This window comes from Geotrypetes seraphini, chromosome 3 (genome assembly GCF_902459505.1).
Source record: "Geotrypetes seraphini chromosome 3, aGeoSer1.1, whole genome shotgun sequence".
Lineage (NCBI taxonomy): Eukaryota > Metazoa > Chordata > Amphibia > Gymnophiona > Dermophiidae > Geotrypetes > Geotrypetes seraphini.
Window position 1 is genome coordinate 348,511,794 of NC_047086.1, and position 21,884 is coordinate 348,533,677.

Genomic DNA, 21,884 nt, shown 5'->3' on the forward strand with positions numbered 1-21,884 from the left:
GATCATGTTAGAAACAATTTATTCAGTTAGAACATAAGAACATAAGAAATGCCTCCGCTGGGTCAGACCTGAGGTCCATCGCGCCCAGCAGTCCACTCACGCGGCGGCCCATCAGGTCCAGGACCTGTGCAGTAATCTTTTATCTATACCCCTCTATCCCCTTTTCCAGCAGGAAATTGTCCAATCCTTTCTTAAACCCCAGTACCGTTCGCTGCCCTATAACGTCCTCTGGAAGCGCATTCCAGGTGTCCACCACACGTTGGGTAAAGAAGAACTTCCTAGCATTCGTTTTGAATCTGTCCCCTTTCAACTTTTCCGAATGCCCTCTTGTTTTTTTTTGTTCTGAAAGTTTGAAGAATCTGTCCCTCTCTACTCTCTCTATGCCCTTCATGATCTTGTAAGTCTCTATCATATCCCCTCTAAGTCTTCTCTTCTCCAGGGAAAAGAGACCCAGTTTCTCCAATCTCTCAGCATATGAAAGGCTTTCCATCCCCTTAATCAGTCGTGTCGCTCTCCTCTGAACTCTCTCGAGTAACACCATATCCTTCTTAAGGTATGGTGACCAATACTGGACGCAGTACTCAAGATGCGGACGCACCATTGCCCGGTACAGCGGCAGGATAACTTCTTTCGTTCTTGTTGTAATACCCTTCTTGATTATCCCCAGCATTTTATTCACTCTCTTGGCGGCCGCTGCGCACTGTGCCGTCGGCTTCATTGTCATGTCCACCATTACCCCCAAGTCCCTTTCTTGGGTACTCTCATTCAATAACATCCCTCCCATCGTATAGCTGTGCCTCGGGTTTCTGATTCCCACATGCAATACTTTACATTTCTCAACATTGAACTTCATCTGCCATCTCTCTGCCCATTCTCCCAATTTGTCCAAGTCCCTTTGCAATTTTTCACAGTCCTCCTTTGTCCGAGCTCCACTAAATAGTTTGGTGTCGTCCGCAAATTTTATTATCTCACTCTTTGTTCCTGTTTCTAGATCATTTATGAATATATTAAATAGCAGCGGCCCGAGCACTGAGCCCTGCGGAACACCACTCGTGACCTTCCTCCAGTCTGAGTAGTGTCCCTTCACCCCTACCCTCTGTTTCCTACCCGCTAACCAGTTTCTGATCCATCTATGCACGTCTCCGTCCACCCCATGGTTCTTCAGTTTCCGGAGTAGACGTTCATGAGGCACCTTGTCAAAGGCTTTCTGGAAATCTAGGTATATGATGTCTATAGGGTCTCCTTTGTCCATCTGTTTGTTAATTCCCTCGAAGAAGTGCAATAAGTTGGTCAGACACGATCTCCCCCTGCAGAAACCATGTTGGCTGGTTATCAGAAGTTCGTGTTTTTCAAAATGTTCATCAATTTTTTCTTTTATTAGTGCTTCCGCCATTTTCCCCGGAACAGAGGTCAGACTCACCGGTCTGTAGTTTCCCGGGTCTCCTCTTGATCCCTTTTTAAAGATGGGCGTAACGTTGGCTATCTTCCAATCCTCCGGAATCACACCTGTTTTCAGAGATAGGTTGCAAATTTGCTGTAGAAGTTCCGCTATTTCCTCCTTTAGTTCCTTCAGCACCCTTGGATGGATTCCATCCGGACCCGGGGATTTGTCAGTTTTTAGTTTTTCTATCTGTCTGCGCACATCATCAAGGCTCACTTCTATGGATGTTAACTTTTGTGCTTGATTTCCATTGAAGAATTGCTCAGGTTCCGGTATGTTGGTTGTGTCTTCGTTTGTGAATACAGATGAAAAGAACATGTTAAGTCTTTCTGCGACCTCTTTCTCTTCCTTCACCGCTCCCTTCCTGTCTCCATCATCCAGTGGTCCCACCTCCTCCCTAGCCGGCTGTTTCCCTTTAACATATCTAAAGAACGGTTTGAAATTTCGTGCTTCCCTGGCTAGTCTCTCTTCATACTCTCTTTTGGCTTTTCGAACCACACGGTGACATTCTTTTTGATACTTCCTGTGCTCTCTCCAGTTTTCCTCAGTTTTGTCCCTTTTCCATTTTCTGAATGAATTTTTCTTATTGCTTATCGCTTCCTTCACTATTTTAGTTATCCACGCCGGGTCTTTTATTCGACTCTTGTTGCACCCTTTTCTGAATCTGGGGATATATAGATTTTGCGCCTCGCTCACCGTGTCCTTGAAAAAGGACCAGGCATGTTCTACCGTCTGCCATTTTTGGGAAGTGTTCCTAAGTTTCTTCTTTACCATTCCCCTCATTGCTTCGTAGTTACCCTTCCTGAAGTTAAAAGTTCCTAACTAATATGGGACCAAAGCTTGTTACTTTAATCCAGCCTGGGCATTCTGCAGACTCCCGCAAGGTCGAGCCTCTTCCTATGCCTCAGACTGAAACTACACACTCTATGCAGGGAGCAGAGTCTCTGCGAGTGTCTGGTCTGGCATCTATGCACGTAAAGCAAGGAGCAGATTCTTTGCAAATGCCTTGACAGGAATCCTCACACTCCATACAAGGAGCAGAGTCTTTGGGAGTGCCTAGAGGTTCCTCCATCAAGCCTCTTGAGCTTCGATCTACAGCTTTGAGCCCTATCCATTCCTTGGTGGCATCGACTGCTTCCATCTCTGGGGCGAAGTCTCCTCGATCTTCGAGATCTGCTTCCAAGCACCACTCTCACCGATGATCGAGGCCTTCCTCGAGGCATACTTCCAGGCATAGCTCTTCTTCCAAAGAAATTCCTTCTTCAACAAAGCCTCGATCTACGCCTTCCAGCTCTACTAGACCACTGACTCCTCGATCGAGGCCCCCACTTCCAAGCCTTGAGGACTCAGCAGTATTGATTGCTTCGTCCAAGTCTCCCTTTTCTTTTGATGCCTATTTTCCTGCCGAAGCTTCATCTTCAACCCAGGCTGCCTCGACGACCTTGAGTCCTTCTCGAGGCAAGGCATTGGCGGATCAGCTATCTTTCTCTTCTTTTCTTCATCAGATGGCTCTTGACCTGGATCTTCAATTGGATGCTGGTTCTAAATACTCTAAGGAGTATCTCGAAGTCATGCATCTTCCTCAACATCCTGCAGAGGCACTTAATCTTCCTCTTCACAAGCTTTTGTCTTAGACTTTTACACGATGCCTGGAGAATCCTTCTGCCATTCCTGCTGTTCCAGGCAAATTGAACTCCAGGTATAAAACTCTACATTGCAAAGGATTTGAGAATTCGCAGTTGTCTCACCAATCCTTACTAGTGGAATCCTCCTTGAGAAGATCCCATCCTTCCAAGGTTTATGCTACCGTTCCTCCTGGAAGGGAAGGGAAAACTATGGACAAGTTTGGACGTCGTATTTACCAAAATGCCATGATGTCCTCTAAAGTCCTCAATTACAATTTCCATTTTGTCACTTATTTCAAGTTCCTCATTGATCTCCTACCTAAATTTCTGTTATTTAGATACACAAAAGCACTTCGAATTTCAAGAAGTCATAGCTACTCTGTCACAACTCAGATTACATCTACTTCAGTCTTCTTACGATGCCTTTGAGTTGTCTGCCAGGGCGACTGCTTGTTCTGTAGCAATGCGCCGCCTAGCCTGGCTTCATAACATTGACATGGATCCTAATCTTCAGGACCGCTTGGCTAATATTCCTTGTGCAAGCAGTGACCTCTTTGATGAATCTATTGAGGCAGCCACCAAGAAATTGTCTGAGCATGAGAAATCCTTTGCTTCTATTGTAAGGCCAAAGCCCAAGCCAGCTCCTGCCAAGCCTGCACGTCCTCCTCCTTTTTACCAGAAGCGTTTTGCTCCAAGAGCGGCTCCTTAAACTCGCCCTCCTCCCAAGAAACAGCAGAATCAGAAACAACAGAAATCTCAACTTTCTGCTGCACCTAAGGCTACACAGCCTTTTTGATTGTTTAAAACAGAGCATAACCTCCACTGTTTTGCCTCTGTCCTATCTTCCCCCTATTGGAAGTTGTCTCCATCATTTTTACCATCGATGGGAGACAATCACATCCGACCTCTGGGTGCTGTCCATCATCAGGGAAGGATACTCTCTTCATTTCACTCAGGTTCCTCCAGAGCTTCCTCCAAGAGAGTATCCTTCCAGTCCATCCCAGACCGCCCTTCTCCTTCAGGAAGCTCAAGCTCTGCTTTGTCTCCATGCCATCGAACCAGTTCCTTTGGAACAGCAAAACTGGGGGTTTTACTCCCGTTACTTCTTTGTTCCGAAGAAGATGGGCGATCTGCGACCCATTCTGGATCTCAGGGCTTTCAACAAATTTTTAGTCAAAGAAAAATTTTGAATATTGTCCCTGGCATCCCTTTATCCCCTTCTAGATCAGAACCGACTGGTTATGCTCTCTAGATCTCAAGGAGGTATACACTCATATTCCCATTCATCCAGCCTCCCGTCAATATCTCAGATTTCGGGTGGGGAATCTGCATTATCAATACAGAGTGCTGCCTTTTGGCCTGGCTTCCTCTCTCAGTGTTCAGCAATTCTAAGGAACTATGGTCTTCATGTTTTTCCCTACCTAGACGACTGGCTCATCAAAGATTCAACATCTCAGGGGGTTATTGTAGCGACCCAACGGACTACGTGGTTCCTACAAAGTTTGGGATTCGAAATCAACTTTCCCAAATCACAACTTCTATACTCTCAGAATCTACAATTCATCGGAGCTGTTCTGGACATTCTCTAACTCAGAGCATTCCTTCCGCAACAACGTCTGGAAGCTCTCCTTCAGTTCTGTCATACAGTGTCTTCCTGCTCCTCCATCTCAGCAAGACACATGATGGTACTACTGGATCATATGACCTCCACAGTACATGTGACTCCTTTTGCCAGACTTCACCTCAGAATTCCTCAGTGGACCCTGGCATCTCAGTGGACACAGGTTTGCGACCCACTTTCTTGACATATAACAGTCACTCCTTCATTGAGACAGTCTCTCCGTTGGTGGATGCTCTCTTCCAATCTTTCCAGAGGCTTGCTGTTTCAAACGCCCCCCATCAGAAGGTCCTCATCAAAAGATTCTGATTGCTTCTCGGTGGCCGAGACAACCTTGGTACTCCCTTCTACTTCAACTCAGCATCAGGGAGCCATATCTTCTACCAGTTTTTCCATCTCTGCTTACACAGAGTCAGGGATCTCTGCTTCATCCCAACCTGCAGTCTCTACACCTGACAGCTTGGTACCTCTCAACATAACTCCTCTTCAGTTTTCTCAACCTATAAGAGACATTTTAGGGGCTTCTAGGAAGCCTACCACTAGACAATGCTTTCGCCAAAAATGGACTAGATTTTCTACGTGGTGTTTTTCTCACGATAAGGAGCATCAATATTCCTCCTTATCTTCTGTTTTAGATTACCTTTTGCACTTATACACTTCTGGTCTCAAATCTACATCGATCCGAGTCCATCTCAGTGCAATTGCGGCTTTCCATCAGCCTATTAAAGGGAAACCTCTCTTCTGCTCATCCGGTGGTTTTCAGATTCATGAAAGGACTTTTCAATGTCAAACCTCCTCTGAAACCGCCTCCAGTGGTTTGGGACCTCAGTGTTGTTCTTACTCAATTGATGAAGCCTCCATTTGAACCAATGTCTACGGCTCATCTGAAATATCTCACTTGGAAAGTTGTGTTTCTCATTGCCCTCGCTTCTGCTTGAAGAGTTAGTGAGCTGCAAGCTTTAGTTGCTGATCCACCTTTCACTGTGTTCCATCATGACAAGATGGTTCTCCGTACTCATCCTAAATTCCTCCCTAAAGTGGTGTCAGAGTTTCATCTCAACCAATCCATTGTTCTTCCAGTGTTTTTTCCTAAGCCTCATTCTCATCTTGGAGAATCAGCTCTTCATACTCTGGACTGTAAACGTGCTTTGGCCTTCTATTTGGAACGCACCAAACCACACAGAACTGCTCCTCAACTTTTTATCTCCTTCGATCCAAACAAGTTGGGACATCCTTTCTCTAAGCGTACCATCTCCAACTGGATGGCTGCTTGTATCTCCTTCTGCTATGCCCAGGCTGGATTACAACTACAGAGTAGAGTCACAGCCCATAAAGTCAGAGCAATGGCAGCTTCAGTAGCTTTCCTCAGATCTACACCAATTGAGGAAATATGCAAGGCTGCTACTTGGTCCTCAGTTCATACTTTCACTTCTCACTATTGTCTGGATGTTTTCTCCAGACGGGATGGCCATTTTGGCCAGAGAGTATTACAAAATTTATTCTCCTAAATTGCCAATGGTCCTACCATCCCATTCTGGTTAGCTTGGAGGTCACCCATATGTGAGAATAAGCTGCCTGCTTGTCCTGGGATAAAGCACAGTTACTTACCGTAACAGGTGTTATCCAGGGACAGCAGGCAGCTATTCTCACAACCCACCCACCTCTGAACTGAGGATACGTGCCCTGTGCTGGGCGGGAAGGCACTCACGCAAGCGCAGTGCGACTGACTCAAAACTTCTAGTTTCTTCAAGCAAGTCTGCTTGCGAGGCTTCCGCATCCAGGCTCCGTCGGTGACGTCACCCATATGTGAGAATAGCTGCCTGCTGTTCCTGGATAACAACTGTTACGGTAAGTAACTGTGCTTTACTCACTTGTGTGCCTCATCAGTCTTGCTGTGTACAGAAAACACTTATTAAAAGTAGCATTATTTATCCCAGGACAACAGGCAGCATATGGGTGATGTCACCGACAGAGCCTCGGTATGGACAGTTCAAATGTGCATCACCATTTTAAGACTTTCAGAAAGTTCATGATAGCCCACACCGTGCATGCGTGGGTGCCTTCCCGCCCGACGTAGGCGTGCTGTCCCTCAGTTTCTTAGTTTCTGCGGAGCTAAGAAGTCACGAGTCAACGGCTGTTGATTTTTTTTCAGCTTTCCCGCTCTCGTGGTTTACTGACTCTTCAGTAATTTTTTTTCTTAGTTTCTTTCTCTTTTTTTCCCTTAGTTAAAAAAAGAGTATTTTTTTCTTATTTTCTCTGTCTGTGAGTTTTGGCTCGGCGGGGCCTTTTCGCCTCCTCAGCCATCGAGTTCAATTTGGCTGAGGTGGTGTTCCTGTCCATGTCACGCCTGCTGACGGGATTTAAAAAGTGCGGTCGCTGTGCTCTGCCCATTTTGGTTACTACCCACACTCCTGGTGCCTGCAGTGTCTGGGGCCCGAGCACCGTTTCGAGAATTGTAAACGCTGCTCTACCTTGCAGAAGAGAACCATCAGGAATCATCTCTTATAGCAGCAAAAGCTCTTCGGTGTCATGGAAAGGGAGCAGACATCGACACCGACTGCCTCAACATCATCTAAACCGACACCGAAAACATCGACCTCGGTAGAGGCATCGGTACTGACTCCGGTTTCTCACTATATCATCCCTTTAGGTAAGCCGGCTAAGAAGCCTTCCCCTACCCCTCTGTGACGCAGGTCAAAGCTGCATTGAGTCAAGTCATGCCGACCTCGCAGAAGTTCCTTAAGCGCATGGTCCCATTCTCGGTGAGTGCCTCTACATTGGCATCTTCCTCACCGGACTGTGCTGCACCTGTGGTACTGCCTAAAAAGTCTTTGGCAAAAAAGCCTACGGTACTGAAGCTTTCCTTGAAGCAAAAAATTGATGCCTTGCTTCGAGAGCATTTTCAAATGTTGGTACTGACACAATTTCTTCCATTGTTGACACCAACTGCTCCAGTGCAAGTCCAGTCTGATGCTTCTCCGATGTGGTGTAAAATCCATCGAACGGGAAAGGATCTCTCTATTCCATTAGAGGCTGACTCTTAAGTACAGCAAGGAATTTTTAGAAACCTTGGACTGTGATCAGCCTCCCAGGGAGATGCTAAAGTTACCCTTACATGGCATCTTGAATGAGACTTTTTATAAAAATCCTGAGACTCCTCTTTCTATTCCAGTGGCACCAAAGAAACTGGAGTCTCTCTATAAAGTTGTGGCTTTACCGGGATTTGATAAACCACAGCTTCCTCATGAATCCCTAGTTGTAGAGTCTACTTTAAAGAAGTCTTCCTTCAGCTAATATGTACGCTTTTGTTCCTCCTGGTAGAGAGGGAAAAACCATTATTAAGTTTGGTAGGAGGCTACACCAAAATTCCATGCTTGCTAATAGGTCAAGAAACTGCAATTTTTATTTCTCCTGCTACCTTAAACATCTTGTTAAGCAGTTTTCTGCTTACCAAAAATATATTCCTGCCCGCAAGGAGAAGGAATTCCAGCAGCTTGTCTCCTTTGTCCTCCAATTGTGAAGTATATGGTTTGATCCACATATGATACTTTCGAGCTTACTTCTAGAGCGGCAGCCATGTCTGTATCCATGCGACGTCTAGCATGGTTGCGGGTTTCAGATATGGATATTAATCATCAAGATCTCCTTGCTAACACCCCATGTCTTGGAGATGAACTTTTTGGACCTTCTACAGATACCTCCATGCAGAAGCTCTCTACCCACGAATCCTGCTGGGACTCTTTGGTCAAATCAAAGAAGAAACCAACTACTCCTACACCTTTTAATCCTGCTTCCTCGTATTAGTGCAGGTTTTCTGTCAAGGTTTCTGCCCCTACTCGTTCTCCACCTAGAAAACAGAAACAAAAAGCACGTCAGCCAAAGACTCAGCTGACTGCTCAGCCTAAATCATCACAGTCTTTTTGACGTGTTCCTTCAGTGCATAACCACAGGTCCACTGCTAAAAGATCTTCCTCAGCCAATTGGAGGTCGGCTTCAGTACTACATCCATCGCTGGGGACTCATCACCTCCGATCTCTGGGTATTGACCATCATTCGGGAGGGTTACTGTCTACACTTCACAACCCTCCCTCCAGATCATCTTCCAAGAGAGAATGCTTCCAACCATCAGCAGTCCTCTCCTTCTTCAGGAGGTTCAATCCCTACTTCTCCTCAATGCCATGGAGGAGGTTCCTGTGAACCAGCAACATCAGGGATTTTACTCTTGCTATTTCTTAGTTCCAAAAAAGACAGGAGGACTTCGTACAATTCTGGATCTCAGAGCCCTCAATAAGTTTCTGGTCAAAGAAAAATTTTGCCTGCTCTCTCTAGCCACTCTCTATCCCCTCTTGGCTCATAACGACTGGCTATGCTCTCTTGATCTCAAGGAAGCCTATACTCATATACCAGTTCACCTGGCTTCCTGAAAATAGCTTTCAAGTAAATCATCGTCATTACCTGTATAAGGTACTTCCGTTTTTGGTCTGGCGTCACCTCCAAGTGTCTTCACGAAGTGCCTCGTGGTTGTGGCAGCTTTGAGATCCCACAGACTTCAAGTATTTCCTTATCTAGACAATTGGTTGATCAAGGCTCCTTTGTCTCAAGCTTTTGCTCTGGTGATGACCCACATCATCACATTTCTTCAAGCCTTGGGCTTCGAGATCAATTTCCCCAAATCGAACCTGCTTTCAATTCAACGCCTCCAGTTCATTGGGGCCATTCTCAACACCACGGTGATGAGGGCATTTCTCCCTCCAGATGGTCAAATCACCCTTCTTCACCTGTGTCAGCAGCTATTTCACATCAATACAATCTCAGCGAGGTGCATGATGGTTTTCCTCGGCCACATGACCTCCACAGTTCATGTTACACCACTTGCCAGGCTGCATCTTCGCACCCCTCAGTGGGCCCTCATTTCACAGTGGTCTCAAGATCGTCTCTCACAGCATATTTCTGTAACCTCATCTCTTCTACAGTTGTTTCACTGGTGGATGACCTTCTCCAATCTTTCCAGAGGTCTTCTTTTCCACTTACCTTCTCTCGTAAGGTGATAATGACCAACGCATCCCCTTTTCCCCTTGGGGGTACATCTGGATGGCCTTCAAACTCGGGGTCATTGGTCCGCCACAGAGTGCAAATTTCACATCAATTTACTCGAGCTCAGAGTGATGTATTATGCACTCAAGGCTTTTCACTATCTCTTGAGCCCTCAAGTCCTTCTCCTTCGCACGGACAAACAAGTAGTAATGTACTACATAAACAAGCAAGGAGGCATGGGATCTCTCCTGTTGTGTCAGGAGGCCCAGAAAATCTGGCTTTGGGTGACTGCCCGCAACATTTTCTTGAAGGCAGTTTACATTCAGGGGGAGCAGAATTCCTTGGCAGACAACCACAGCAGAATTCTTCAGCCTCACGAATGGACAATCAGCTCTGCAGCTCTCCATCCCATCTTTGCGCAATAGGGCACTCTGCAAGTGGATTTGTTTGCAGTTCCCCACAATCACAAGTTGCCCCAGTTCTGCTCCAGACTTTATTCTTCACACCGTCTGGAAGCCGATGCGTTTCTACTGGATTGGACGCAAATGTTTCTGTATGTGTTTCCTCCCATTCTTCTCCTTTTGAAAACTCTTTTGAAACTCAAGCAGGAGTCAGCCACCATGATTCTCATTGCTCCTCAGTGGCCCAGGCAATATTGGTTCTCCCTTCTGCTTCAACTCAGCACCAGGGAGCCCATACCACTACCAATTTTTCCTATTTTGTTCACATAGAATCAGGGATCTCTTCTACATCCCAACCTGCATTCATTACACCTGACAGCTTGGTTTCTCTTGGGCTGAATCCATCTGAATTACATCTTCCTCAGCCTGTCCGCAGTATCATAGACGCCTCCAAGAAGCCAGCCACTCAGCAATGTTATCACCAAAAGTGGACTTGATTTTCTTCTTGGTGTCTTCTTCATCATCATGATCAAACTTCTTTGTCAGTTGAACTTGTATTGGATTATCTACTTCATCTGTCTAGCTCTGGACTTAAATCAACATTTATTAGAGTCCATCTCAGTGTTATTACAGCTTTCCATCTTCCAGTCGAGAGTAAACCTCTCACTGCTCATCCTTGGGTCTCCAGATTCTTGAAGAGGCTTTTCAGTGTAAAACCACCTCTCAAACCTCTTCCAGTTGTCTGGGACCTTAATGTGGTTGTTTCCAGGTTGATGAAGCCTCCATTTGAACCAATGGCCAAAACTCATCTCAAGTTTCTTCCTTTGAAAGTTGTTTTTCTCATATTGCTCATTTCAGCAAGGAGAGACAGTGAGCTGCAAGTGTTAGTGGCAGATCCACCTTTCACAGTTTTTCACCATGATAAAGTGATTCTTCGCACACATCCTAAATTTCTTCTAAAAGTTATCACTGAATTCCATCTCAATCAGTCAATTGTGCTTCCAGTTTTTTTTCCCAAGCCTCATTCTTATTCAGGAGAAACAGATCTTCACACACTGGACTGTAAATGCGCTTTGGCCTACTATATCGACAGAACAAAACTACATAGAACATCTCCTCAACTTTTCATCTCTTTCAATCCTAACAAGTTGGGACATCCTGTTTCAAAGAGAATGATTTCCAACTGGTTGGCTGCCTGTATATCGTTCTGTTATTCTCAGGCTGGACTGCAACTGAAGAGTCGTGACACAGCCCACATGGTTCGAGCGATGGCGGCTTCTGTAGCTTTCCTCAGATCTACTCCTATTAAGGAGATCTGCAAAGAGGCCACCTGGTCCTCGATTCATACATTCACCTCTCATTATTGTCTAGAGCAGGGCTGCCCAAGTCCAGCCCTCGATCTACTGGCAGGCCAGGTTTTCAGGATATCCACAATGAATATGCATGAGAGAGATTTGCCTGTACTGCCTTCTTGGTATGCAAATCTCTTTCATGCATGTTCATTGTGGATATCCTGAAAACCTGGCATGCCAGTAGATCACGAGGACTTGACTTGGGCAGCCCTGGTCTACAGACTTTCTCCAGACGAGTTGGGCACTTTGGCCAGTCAATATTACAAAATTTATTTTCTTGAAGGCCAGCACTCCCACCATCCCATTCTGGTTAACTTGGAGGTCACCCATGTGTGAGAATATGCTTGTCCTGAGATAAAGCACAGTTACTTACCATAGCAGGTGTTATCCAGGGACAGCAGGCAGATATTCTCATAACCCACCCACATCCCCTGGTTGGCTTCTTAGCTGGCCTATCTGAACTGAGGGACCACGTGCCTACGTCGGGCGGGAAGCCACTCGTGCATGCGCGGTGTGGGCTATTGCGAACTTTCTGAAAGTCTTAAAGTGGCGATGCACTTTTGATGTATCTGTACTGGGGCTCCGTCGGTGACATCACCCATGTGTGAGAATATCTGCCTGCTATCCCTGGATAACACTTGTTACGGTAAGTAACTGTGCTTTCTAGCCTCACCAAATATGTAAAATAGAAAGTGAAAGGAATGTACAGGAATTCAGAAACCAAAATATAGTTTTGATGCTGTTTCTAAACTATTTGTTTTAATGTAGCTATTAGATCTTTTTGATAGTGAAGATCCTAGAGAGCGTGAATTTCTGAAGACTGTCCTTCATCGAATTTATGGGAAATTTCTTGGACTGCGAGCTTTTATCAGAAAACAGATTAATAACATTTTCCTCAGGTAAAGCAATAACTTTTGTTTTAATTTTTTTAAACTGTACTTTCTGTTTCTTCTTTATCTTGGTATCATATTTGCTGTAATGCTATTCCTTAGTAAAAGAATTTGGGTAAAATGTATAAGTGCAAATTGTAAAATATACCTGTAGTTAAAATATACCTTGCAGAAGAGAGTAGGAAGACAAATTTGATTTCAACTTGAAAATTTAATGAAGTACACTCCTCCCTCCAAATTCACGGGTTTAGAACTCGTGACTTTGCTTATTTGTGAGTTTCTAAGAGGGAGGGAGATGCAAGGCTGGCCGGCGGGAGGGAGGGAGCTGCTGGACCATGCAAAGGGTGTAAGGGGTGGGGGGATGGAGAGGAGAAGACGCTGAAGCAGCCTGAAAGGAACTGGGGACCTGATCCACCCCCCGCCTCCCAGACCTCTCCACACTGTACCTTGTGGCTTAGTGGTGAAGCGGGGCAGGAGCGATCTTCCTATGCTCCTGCCCCGTGCAGAGCCATCAACAGAAATGGCTGCCGTGAGTTCTTGCTGTAGTCTCACGAAACCATTGCTATTGCATGAAACCATTGCTATTGCATGAGGCCATTGCATGATTTAATTCTTGAATTTTGAAATAAAAGAGTTGACGAGATCTCTGCTTATGGGAAGGACAATACATAATGCAGAAGTTTAGACTAAAAAGTTCTGGGAAAGCTGTTATGTCCCAATGTTGCCTACTTGTGCCTCATCATTTTCCTGTCCATAGATAACGCCTGTTAAAGATAAGTAACAATGCTTTTCTTTGTCATACTTCATCTAAAATTTATTTTTTTATATCTGAAAGGAAACAGGTGGTCTATGAATTGAAATGTAATAAAGATTGCTTTAGAACAGATAACATATTTGGTGTACACGTTCTTCCTGGTCACACTTACTTTTATTTTCCAACAGGTTTATATATGAAACAGAGCATTTTAATGGTGTTGCAGAATTACTTGAGATACTAGGAAGGTAAGTCCTCGAGTGTTCCCTTCAGGGTGGATTTGATTTAAATCAAATTGATTTAAATCACTAGTCAGAAAGATTTGATTAAATCCATAGTTTTCTATAGACTCATTATCCCAGGACAAGCAGGCAAATATTCTCACATGTGAGTGACGTCATCCACGGAGCCCCAATGTGGACAGCCTCGCAAGCAGACTTGCTTGTAAAACTTTAGAAAGTTTGTGACTGCCACACCGCATCTCCTCAGTTCTCAGTTTTCCGTGGAGCCAAGAAGTCCTCGTTTCGACGCTCTGCACTAGACTTAGTTCTACTCGTGCCTTCTCTCACCGCAGCTTGTGTTTTTTCATAACAGGGTTGCTGTGTTTATTGCGTGTTTCATTTTTACAAAAAAAAAAAAAATATATATATATATAAATTTGTTATTTTCTCTGTGTAACGGCGGGGCATACCCTATGGCCTCAGCCTGCGGGCTTCAATTTAGCCGCGGCTGTTTTTCATTCTATGTCCCGGCTGGTTACAGGCTTCAAGAAATGTAGCCGGTGCCAGCACACGATCTCCCTCACTGACCCATAGTGTTTAGGACCTGACCATCATCCGGAGTCATGTGCCTGCTGTGCTACTTCAAACTCGAGCACTTAAACGTCATCCAGTTCAGGTAGAAAAAATATTCAGCGGTATGGATAGGCCTTTACCTAAGGCCCTGACCCCAATTCCAGCCCCGACCTCGACCCCGAATCCAGTGAAGTCTTCTATGGTCTACCGCCTTTCACCTCGACCTCGACCTTAATCAAACCTTCCTCAAACCTTCCTCGTTTGAGAATCCTTGTCTTCGGGGAAATCAGCTAAATCTTCTCCTGAGGTACTGTTATCTTCACTGTCTCCCTCAGGTAACATACCTAAGCCAACTCCTCTGGACATGCCACCTTTAGAACCGGTAGTTTTGAAGCTTCCTAAGAAATGAGTCTCTAAATTGAGACCTCTTTCTTCTTCAAGGTTGTCTTCCTCGGAGACTATAGCCACACCAAATGTACCAGATTCAATGGTCTCAGTGGCGGTTTTGCAGAATATGTTGGCAACTCTTCTGCATCAGGAGTTCGATAACATGCTTGCCCAATTTACTCCTGCCTCGACTCTGCTTCTTGCAGTCCAGCCTGAGCACTCAACAGTATTACAAGGTGTCAAGTCCTTGGCAGTGCCTCGAGCTCAACCTGATCTCTCTATCCAAGGAGTCGAGTCCTTAAGAGTGGCTCCAGATGAATCTACACACTCTATTCAAGGAGTCAAGTCCTTGAGAGTGCCTCGAGATACCTCGTTACAAGGAGCTGAATCATTTTGGTGTCTCATCCTCCAACTTCCAGCCTTACCTCTTCACATAAGGCGTTGCCCTTTTTGAGGCACAGGTCAAGGACGCCTCAACATTCATCTTTGAGGCAATCACGAGTCCGTAATTCGAAACAACCTTCTCCATCGAAGCCCAGGTCTTCTTCTCGAGACAGGTCTCGTTTCTCCAAACATCAAGGCTCTTTGAGACTACAGACTCCTTCGTCGAGGAGACCTGTTGTGGAACCTCATTATTCTCATCAGTTGAGTTCTTCTCCTGCGAGGTTCTCTTCACATTCCAGAAGTGGGTCATCTTTGCCTCTGGACTCAAATATCGGGTATCAATACTCCAAGGAGGCTTCACCTTCGTTCTCTGCTATGAGAGGTACTTCGAGGGGTTCTCGATCACCTTCTCAACAAGGTCATTCCTCTTCAGACTAGAGAATGACACGGTGGTTGTTACCCACAGCTAGCCGCGGGTAACCCGCTGAAACGGTGACAAAAAAAGGTCACCGCGAGTACGGGGACAAGGCCATTCACCGCCCTGTGGAGCGGTGAATGGTCTTGTCTCCGCAGTTAAAGGAGTGAGCACGTGCGGTGAACGAGCGTGGGGTCCGTCATCCCCTTCTCTCCCGCCGGCCGTCTGTTTATCTCCCTCCCTTTCCCTTACCTTCTCTTCGTGGTGATTTCGCGTTGTATTGCAGCTGGAGCCTTGAAGACGTGTTGCATGTGGCTGCTGGAAAAGTCTCCTCTGACGCAACTTTCTGTTTCCGGTAGCATCGGAGGAGACTTTTCCAGCAACCAGTGCGACGCGACTTCAAGGCTCCAGCTTCATTACAACTTGAAATCACCACAAAGATAAGGTAAGGGGAAGAATGGGAGGGAGATGCATGGCTGGCCGGTTGGAGGGAGCTGCTGGACCGCATGAAGGGTGCTAGGGATGGAGAGGAGAAGATGCTGAAGCAGCCTGAAGGGAAATGGGGAAGAAAGAGAGGGGAGAAGACGCTGGGAAATGGGGAAGAGAGAGTGGGGAGAAGACGCTGGGAAATGGGGAAGAGAGAGTAGGGAGAAGATGCTGGGAAATGGGGAAGAGAGAATGGGGAGAAGACGCTGGGAAATAGGGAAGAGAGAGTAGGGAGAAGACACTGGGAAATGGAGAAGAGAGAGTCAGAGGAGAAGCTTCCGCCCACATACGCACGTGACTGCACGAACACTCCGGCGGCTTTCAACAAGGTACTCAAACCGTGCTGCGAAGGTAAGGGGGAGGGAGGGAGATGCACGGACCGCGTGAGGGGTACCGAAGGGCATTGAGGTGGCAAGAGGGAAGGGTGGATGCTGCGAAGACGGGGATGGGGCGGTGAAGGGGACGGCAGGGTTGGGGACGGGGCGGTGAAGGTGATGACGGGAATGGGATGGCGGGGACGGGGCGGTGAAGTGGACGGGGCGGTGAAGTGGACAGGGCGGTGAAATGGATGGTGGTCCGGTGACGGGGCAGTCACGGGGACAGATTTTTTTCCCCGTGTCATTCTCTACTTCAGACCCGATATCCTTTACCAAGTTTCTATGTAAAATGAGTAAAGATCTTAACATATCTTTAGAATCTGATCAAAATACTCTAAGGAGTATCTGGAAAAACTGGGAATGCCTCATCCTCCTAGGGAATCTCTCAAATTACCCATAAATGGCATTCTTTCTCAAACTTTCAAAAGAAATCTTGAGACACCATATTCTGTTCCTGCTGTGCCAACAAAGTTGGAATCTCGATATCGGATGGTCCACTGCAAGGATTTGAGATGTCTCAATTATCCCATCAGCCTCTTCTTGTGGAATCTTCCTTAAAAAGAACCAATCCTGCCAAGGTTTACGCCACCGTCCTGCCTGGAAGAGAGGGCAGTACTATGGACAAGTTTGGCCGACGACTGTATCAAAATTCAATTATGACAACCCGAGTTTTGAACTACAATTTTATCTTCACAAGGAATTTTGACAAAAGGGGGGGGGTTTATTCTATATTATAAGAAGATTTGTTTGTAAATACAAGTGTCATATGATAATGGATTATAATATGTTTAATTCACTTGTAAGAATTTAAAAATGAATAAATAAAATTAAAAAAAAAACCAAAAAAAAAAAACATCTTATCTCAAGCATTGGTCAACACCATGCCTGATTTTTTCAAATATCTTCCACAACATCGACTTCCAGAGTTTCAAGAACTGCACAACACTCTGGATCAACTTCACATGCATCTCGTTCAATCTGCATATGATACATTTGAACTGTCCTCTAGGGTCACTGCTTTTTCTGTGGCCATGCGTCACCTTGCTTGGCTTTGTACCATGGACATGGATCCGAATCTGCAGGATCGACTTGCTAACATCCTATGTCAGGGCAATGACTTTTTTGACAACTCTATTGAGGCAGCTACCAAGCGTCTATCTGAACATGAGAAGTCCTTTGCTTCCATAATTAGACCAAAGCCAAAGCCTTCCACGACCAATGGCTATAGACTTATTCCATCCTACCAGAGGTGTTTTCCTCAGGAGGCGGCTCCTTATTCAAGGACGCCTCCTAAGAAACAACAACAGCAGCAACAATGGCAACAAAAACCTCAGACTCCTTCTGCACCCAAGGCCTCTCAGTCTTTTTGACCATCTAACACAGAGCATAACTTCAATTGTTCTGCCTCTGTCCTCTCCTCTTCCCATAGGGGGCCGTCTCCATCTTTATTACCACCGATGGGAACTCATTACATTCGACCTCTCAGTTCTCTCTATCATCAGGGACGGTTACTCTCTTCATTTCATCCAGATTCCTCCAGATCTGCCTCCAAGAGAGTATCCTTCCAATCCATCCCAGACCGCCCTTCTTCTTCAGGAAGCTCAAGCTCTGCTTCATCTCCGTGCCATCGAAGAAGTTCTTCTGGAACAGCAGAGCAGAGGGTATTACTCCCGTTACTTCCTAGTTCCGAAGAAGACGGGCGAACTGCAACCTATTTTGGATCTCAGAGCACTCAACAAATTTCTTGTTAGAGAGAAATTTTGGATGCTGTCTCTGGCATCCTTGTATCCCCTTCTAGAATAAAACAATTGATTATGCTCTCTGGATCTCAAAGAGGCTTATACCCACATTCCCATTCATCCAGCCTCTCACAAGTTTCTCAGATTTTGGGTGGGAAATCATCTCCTTCGGCCTGGCTTCATCTCCCAGAGTCTTCACCAAGTGCCTCGTGGTGGTAGCAGCAGCTCTGTGAACCCATGGTCTTCAGGTTTTCCTGTTTCTGGATGATTGGCTCATCAAAGATTCAACATCTCAGGGGGTTATTGTAGTGACCCAACGGACTACTTGGTTCCTCCAAAGCTTGGGGTTCTGTAGAAAGATTTACGGTCCACTAATTTTCTGTGGCCATGCGTCACCTTGCTTGGCTTTGTACCATGGACATGGATCCGAATCTGCAGGATCGACTTGCTAACATCCCATGTCAGGGCAATGACTTTTTTGACAACTCTATTGAGGCAGCTACCAAGCGTCTATCTGAACATGAGAAGTCCTTTGCTTCCTTCTTGCTAATCATATTGAGGGTTACGGGAAAACCGGGTCTCCATAAAGGAGTACCTAAATGGGCCTCCGCGTGTGCGGATCACCGGACTAGATGGACCTAGGTCTGACCCAGAGAAGGCATTTCTTATGTTCTTATGTTCTAATCAGGTACATAAACAAATACGTGCCTGTTAGTTTCTAGGGAAGACCATAATCTCATCCAGGTTCAACTCTCTTTGCCTATTTACACGACACAAGACCAAAGCTAATGAGAAATACTTTTATTATGAAAATAGAAAAATATAATTCACAAGCCAGCAGCAATATCTAAATATTGTTCACAAAATATCCGATTACATATATGAAATTCTACATAATTATCACACACACTTGCTAGATGACTAAGTAAAATTACTTCTTACACACACTAAACAATTCTTTATAAATAATAATTATTCCTTATTAGCAGCAAACTATTACAGTTATCACCAAAAGTAGCTTTACAAGCCTTATCCTATATCACAATCGGATGCACTTATCTAACCCCAGCTGATAAGATAATAAGTTTGTATCCTCACCATCCAGTTAGGCCTTGGAATCAGGTGAAATGGAAGACGTCTCTTCAGCTTAGCCGATATAGAAATCCTTTGGTTACAGGAACAAGTGTTTGTCAGCCACTGGTAAAGCTGTAATTTATTGGCAGCAAGAGTTTCCTTGAGGTGATGGAATTCAGTTCTGTTTAAAGTCCGATTCACTCTCTCTCTCAGGCAGAGAGTCACACGAGGTAACTGTTTAGGTCTTAATTATTATGAAAGAGATGCGTGCCTAACACCTGTGATGAGATGTGAGTTCACCCACACCTAAAACACAGACTAATTATAATTAGCACCTTTTCACTTGGATCTTGTCAGATGACTTCCTCGGACCAATCCAAAAACAGAACTTAGATGAATAGCCTTTCTGTGTAAAGTCTCATACAGGCTAGGAGACACAGGCGCGAGATAAGCACAGCATAGGAGTGTAACTCCCCCAAGATTCACACAGTCTCAGCATGAAGGCATAGATGGATATCCTTGACTAGAATACCATTCTGGTACATACCCAGAATGCATCAGTAAGAAACAGCAAAGATGTGTTCTTCTTTCTCTTCTTGCTAGGTTCAGGCTGGAAAGATTTCTTGCAAATAATGGTTCAGGCTTGATGATGTCAGAGAGGCTTAACCTTCAGGTGCAAATAAGGAAACACCCCTACAGTTTGAAATCAACTTTCCAAAATCCCAACTACAGCCCTCTCAGACTCTACAGTTCATCGGACCAGTACTGGATACTGTACAACTCAGAGCATTCCTTCCTCAACAACATCAGGATGCTCTTATTCAACTTTGTCACAAAGTGTCTTCCCTCATTTCACTCTCAGCGAGACACATGATGGTTCTTCTATGTCACATGGGCTCTACAGGCTGCGTATGTCTGGTAGCGCTCTAGAAATAATTAATAGTAGCAGTAGTAAGCTCACCAGAGACTTTTCCATTCTATGGGAAAAATAGATCAACTGACTTTCTCACCATTTGGGGCTCCTTTTACTAAACCACAGTAGAGATTTTTACTGAGGTAAATGCTGCAACGTTCATTCATTTCCTATAAATATTGGAGCATTTACCTTGCCAGCCCATGGTATAAAGCTCTAACGTGGTTTAGTAAAAGCCAGCACTGGTGCTTAAAGTACGCAGAGTGTTAACTGCCAAGGCTAGAGCACACATTAGTTCCACACCAGGTTTATTAGTGGGGGTGGATGCGGCCAAGGCATTTGACCAGTTTAATTGGCAATATTTATTAAAGGTTTTAACTATTATATGCTAACCCTGTTGCTTCAATTCTGGGTAATAGCCTTAGAACCAAATCTTTTCCAATCAGTTGGGGTATGTGTCAAGGTTGCCCCATCCCCCTTACTGTTTTTATTATATTTAAAACCCTTATTTATTTATTTAATTCAGTTTATATCCCATCCTCCCCAAGGAGCCCAGAACGGATTACAGCAAACAAGACACAACAATTAACAGAGAACAGAAGACTAAGGCAGTAGGGTATCGAGAGATGCATATAGTCCAATTGTTCTGGATTAGCAGACACTTGGAGCCTGAAGCATGCGCAGGGAGATGCATGAAGCCTGAAGCATGCACAGGGAGTTGAACATTATTAAGAATACAATTGTTTGGGAGTGACAGTTTGAATGCTAGTTTGTCCTGAAGAGTCAGGTGAAGAGGTAGGTTTTTATTGCTTTCCTAAGTTCAAAAGTCCATTAAGGAATTTGATGTTAGGAGGTAGCTGATTCCAGTCCTTTTGCAAGAAGTGAGAATATGACTTTCATCTGGCACTTTCTAGTTAGACGCCCCAACCAGTGGTATTTGAAGATGCGCTTCATCCTGGAAGTGGAGGGGTCTGTTTGGGACATAAGGCAGAAGTTTGACTGATATGTAGTCATTTTACTTAGAATCATTTTAAGAGATGATGAGACTGAAGATTTAGGGGAAGGAAATACACAATTGAGAGTACTAGCCTTTGCTGATGACACTTTATTAACATTGACCAACCCCTAAAGATCGTTCATAAGGTATTGGAACTGGTAGATGAGTTTAGTCTTTTTTTTTTTTTTTCAGGGTTAGTTCTCAACAAAAAAAATGTCCCTGGCTTTTTACCTTTGTCAATGGCAGGGGTCTTTTCCAAGAACTAGTGTGAATTGCAGGACACATTGATTGGTGTGTCTGATGTCCTGCACATATAAACAGTTTAGCTTCTTACTTTAAAATATTATATTTAGTATTAGTTGAGGGGTTTTGGGGGGTTTTTTGTCAATGAAATGTTTGCACCCATAACATCCCACTACTTGATCTCTGAGGGCATGGATGGGTTCTGAGGCTTTCCCCCTTATTTAAAAATGTGAATTTGCATGCCCTTTATCTCAGTATGACCTTTTTTATGCCTATTGTATGCCTAGTGGATGAGTATTTTGTTTTGCCTATTGGTTATATACCTGCCCTGACTTTGTATAATGTTAGAACTTGCTTTATGCTTATAGGATTTGAGAGAAAATTGTAAGTTAGTTGATTTTTTTTTTTTTAGTGAACTAGCATTTTAAATATTTATTCAATGCAAGATATTTCATCATGCCATAACTATTCACAACATAGAGAAGGTGTATCTGCTTTCTACAAGATGTCATTTTATTTAGAAAAAAAAAAAAGAAAAATTTCTGTTTTTATGGAATTTTGCAGTATTATCAATGGATTTGCACTACCATTGAAAGCAGAACATAAGCAATTTCTTATGAAGATCTTGATACCCATGCATACTTCGAAAGGCTTAGCTTTGTTTCATGCACAGGTAAGTTTCCTTAAGTTGTTACACATTAGACTTGATTGTAATGTTAGTTTTTTTTTCTAGATTCATGTAACCATGTATTATATTTAGATGTGTTATGCATTTTTTACATCTTTATTTTTAATCATTCCACGATCTACATACAGAATGTTTAGACACAAAGTTATCAATGTGGGATACCATTAAAAGGAGTTATTTTGCCACTAACTTGTGCTGTTTTAGCACAGGAGGGACCTAATTACCAATAACTGGACCAACAGTAAAACCACATTTTGATGCTAACCCACATT

The 21,884-nt window shown here is 44.4% G+C and overlaps 1 protein-coding gene across 3 annotated transcripts in view; it reads left to right on the forward strand.

Annotated features, from left to right (window-relative positions):
• The window catches only part of PPP2R5A (protein phosphatase 2 regulatory subunit B'alpha), a 203,832-nt gene that overhangs the window by 72,166 nt on the left and 109,782 nt on the right, over window positions 1-21,884 (forward strand). For all 3 annotated transcript variants that reach the window (XR_004538831.1, XM_033938423.1, XM_033938422.1), the window contains exons 5-7: window positions 12,240-12,370; window positions 13,304-13,363; window positions 21,489-21,597. Coding sequence is in view for 2 of the 3 variants with exons in the window: in XM_033938423.1 (XP_033794314.1) it covers window positions 12,240-12,370; window positions 13,304-13,363; window positions 21,489-21,597 (300 nt within the window). In the remaining variant the exon portion in view is untranslated. The remainder of the gene's footprint in view (window positions 1-12,239; window positions 12,371-13,303; window positions 13,364-21,488; window positions 21,598-21,884) is intronic.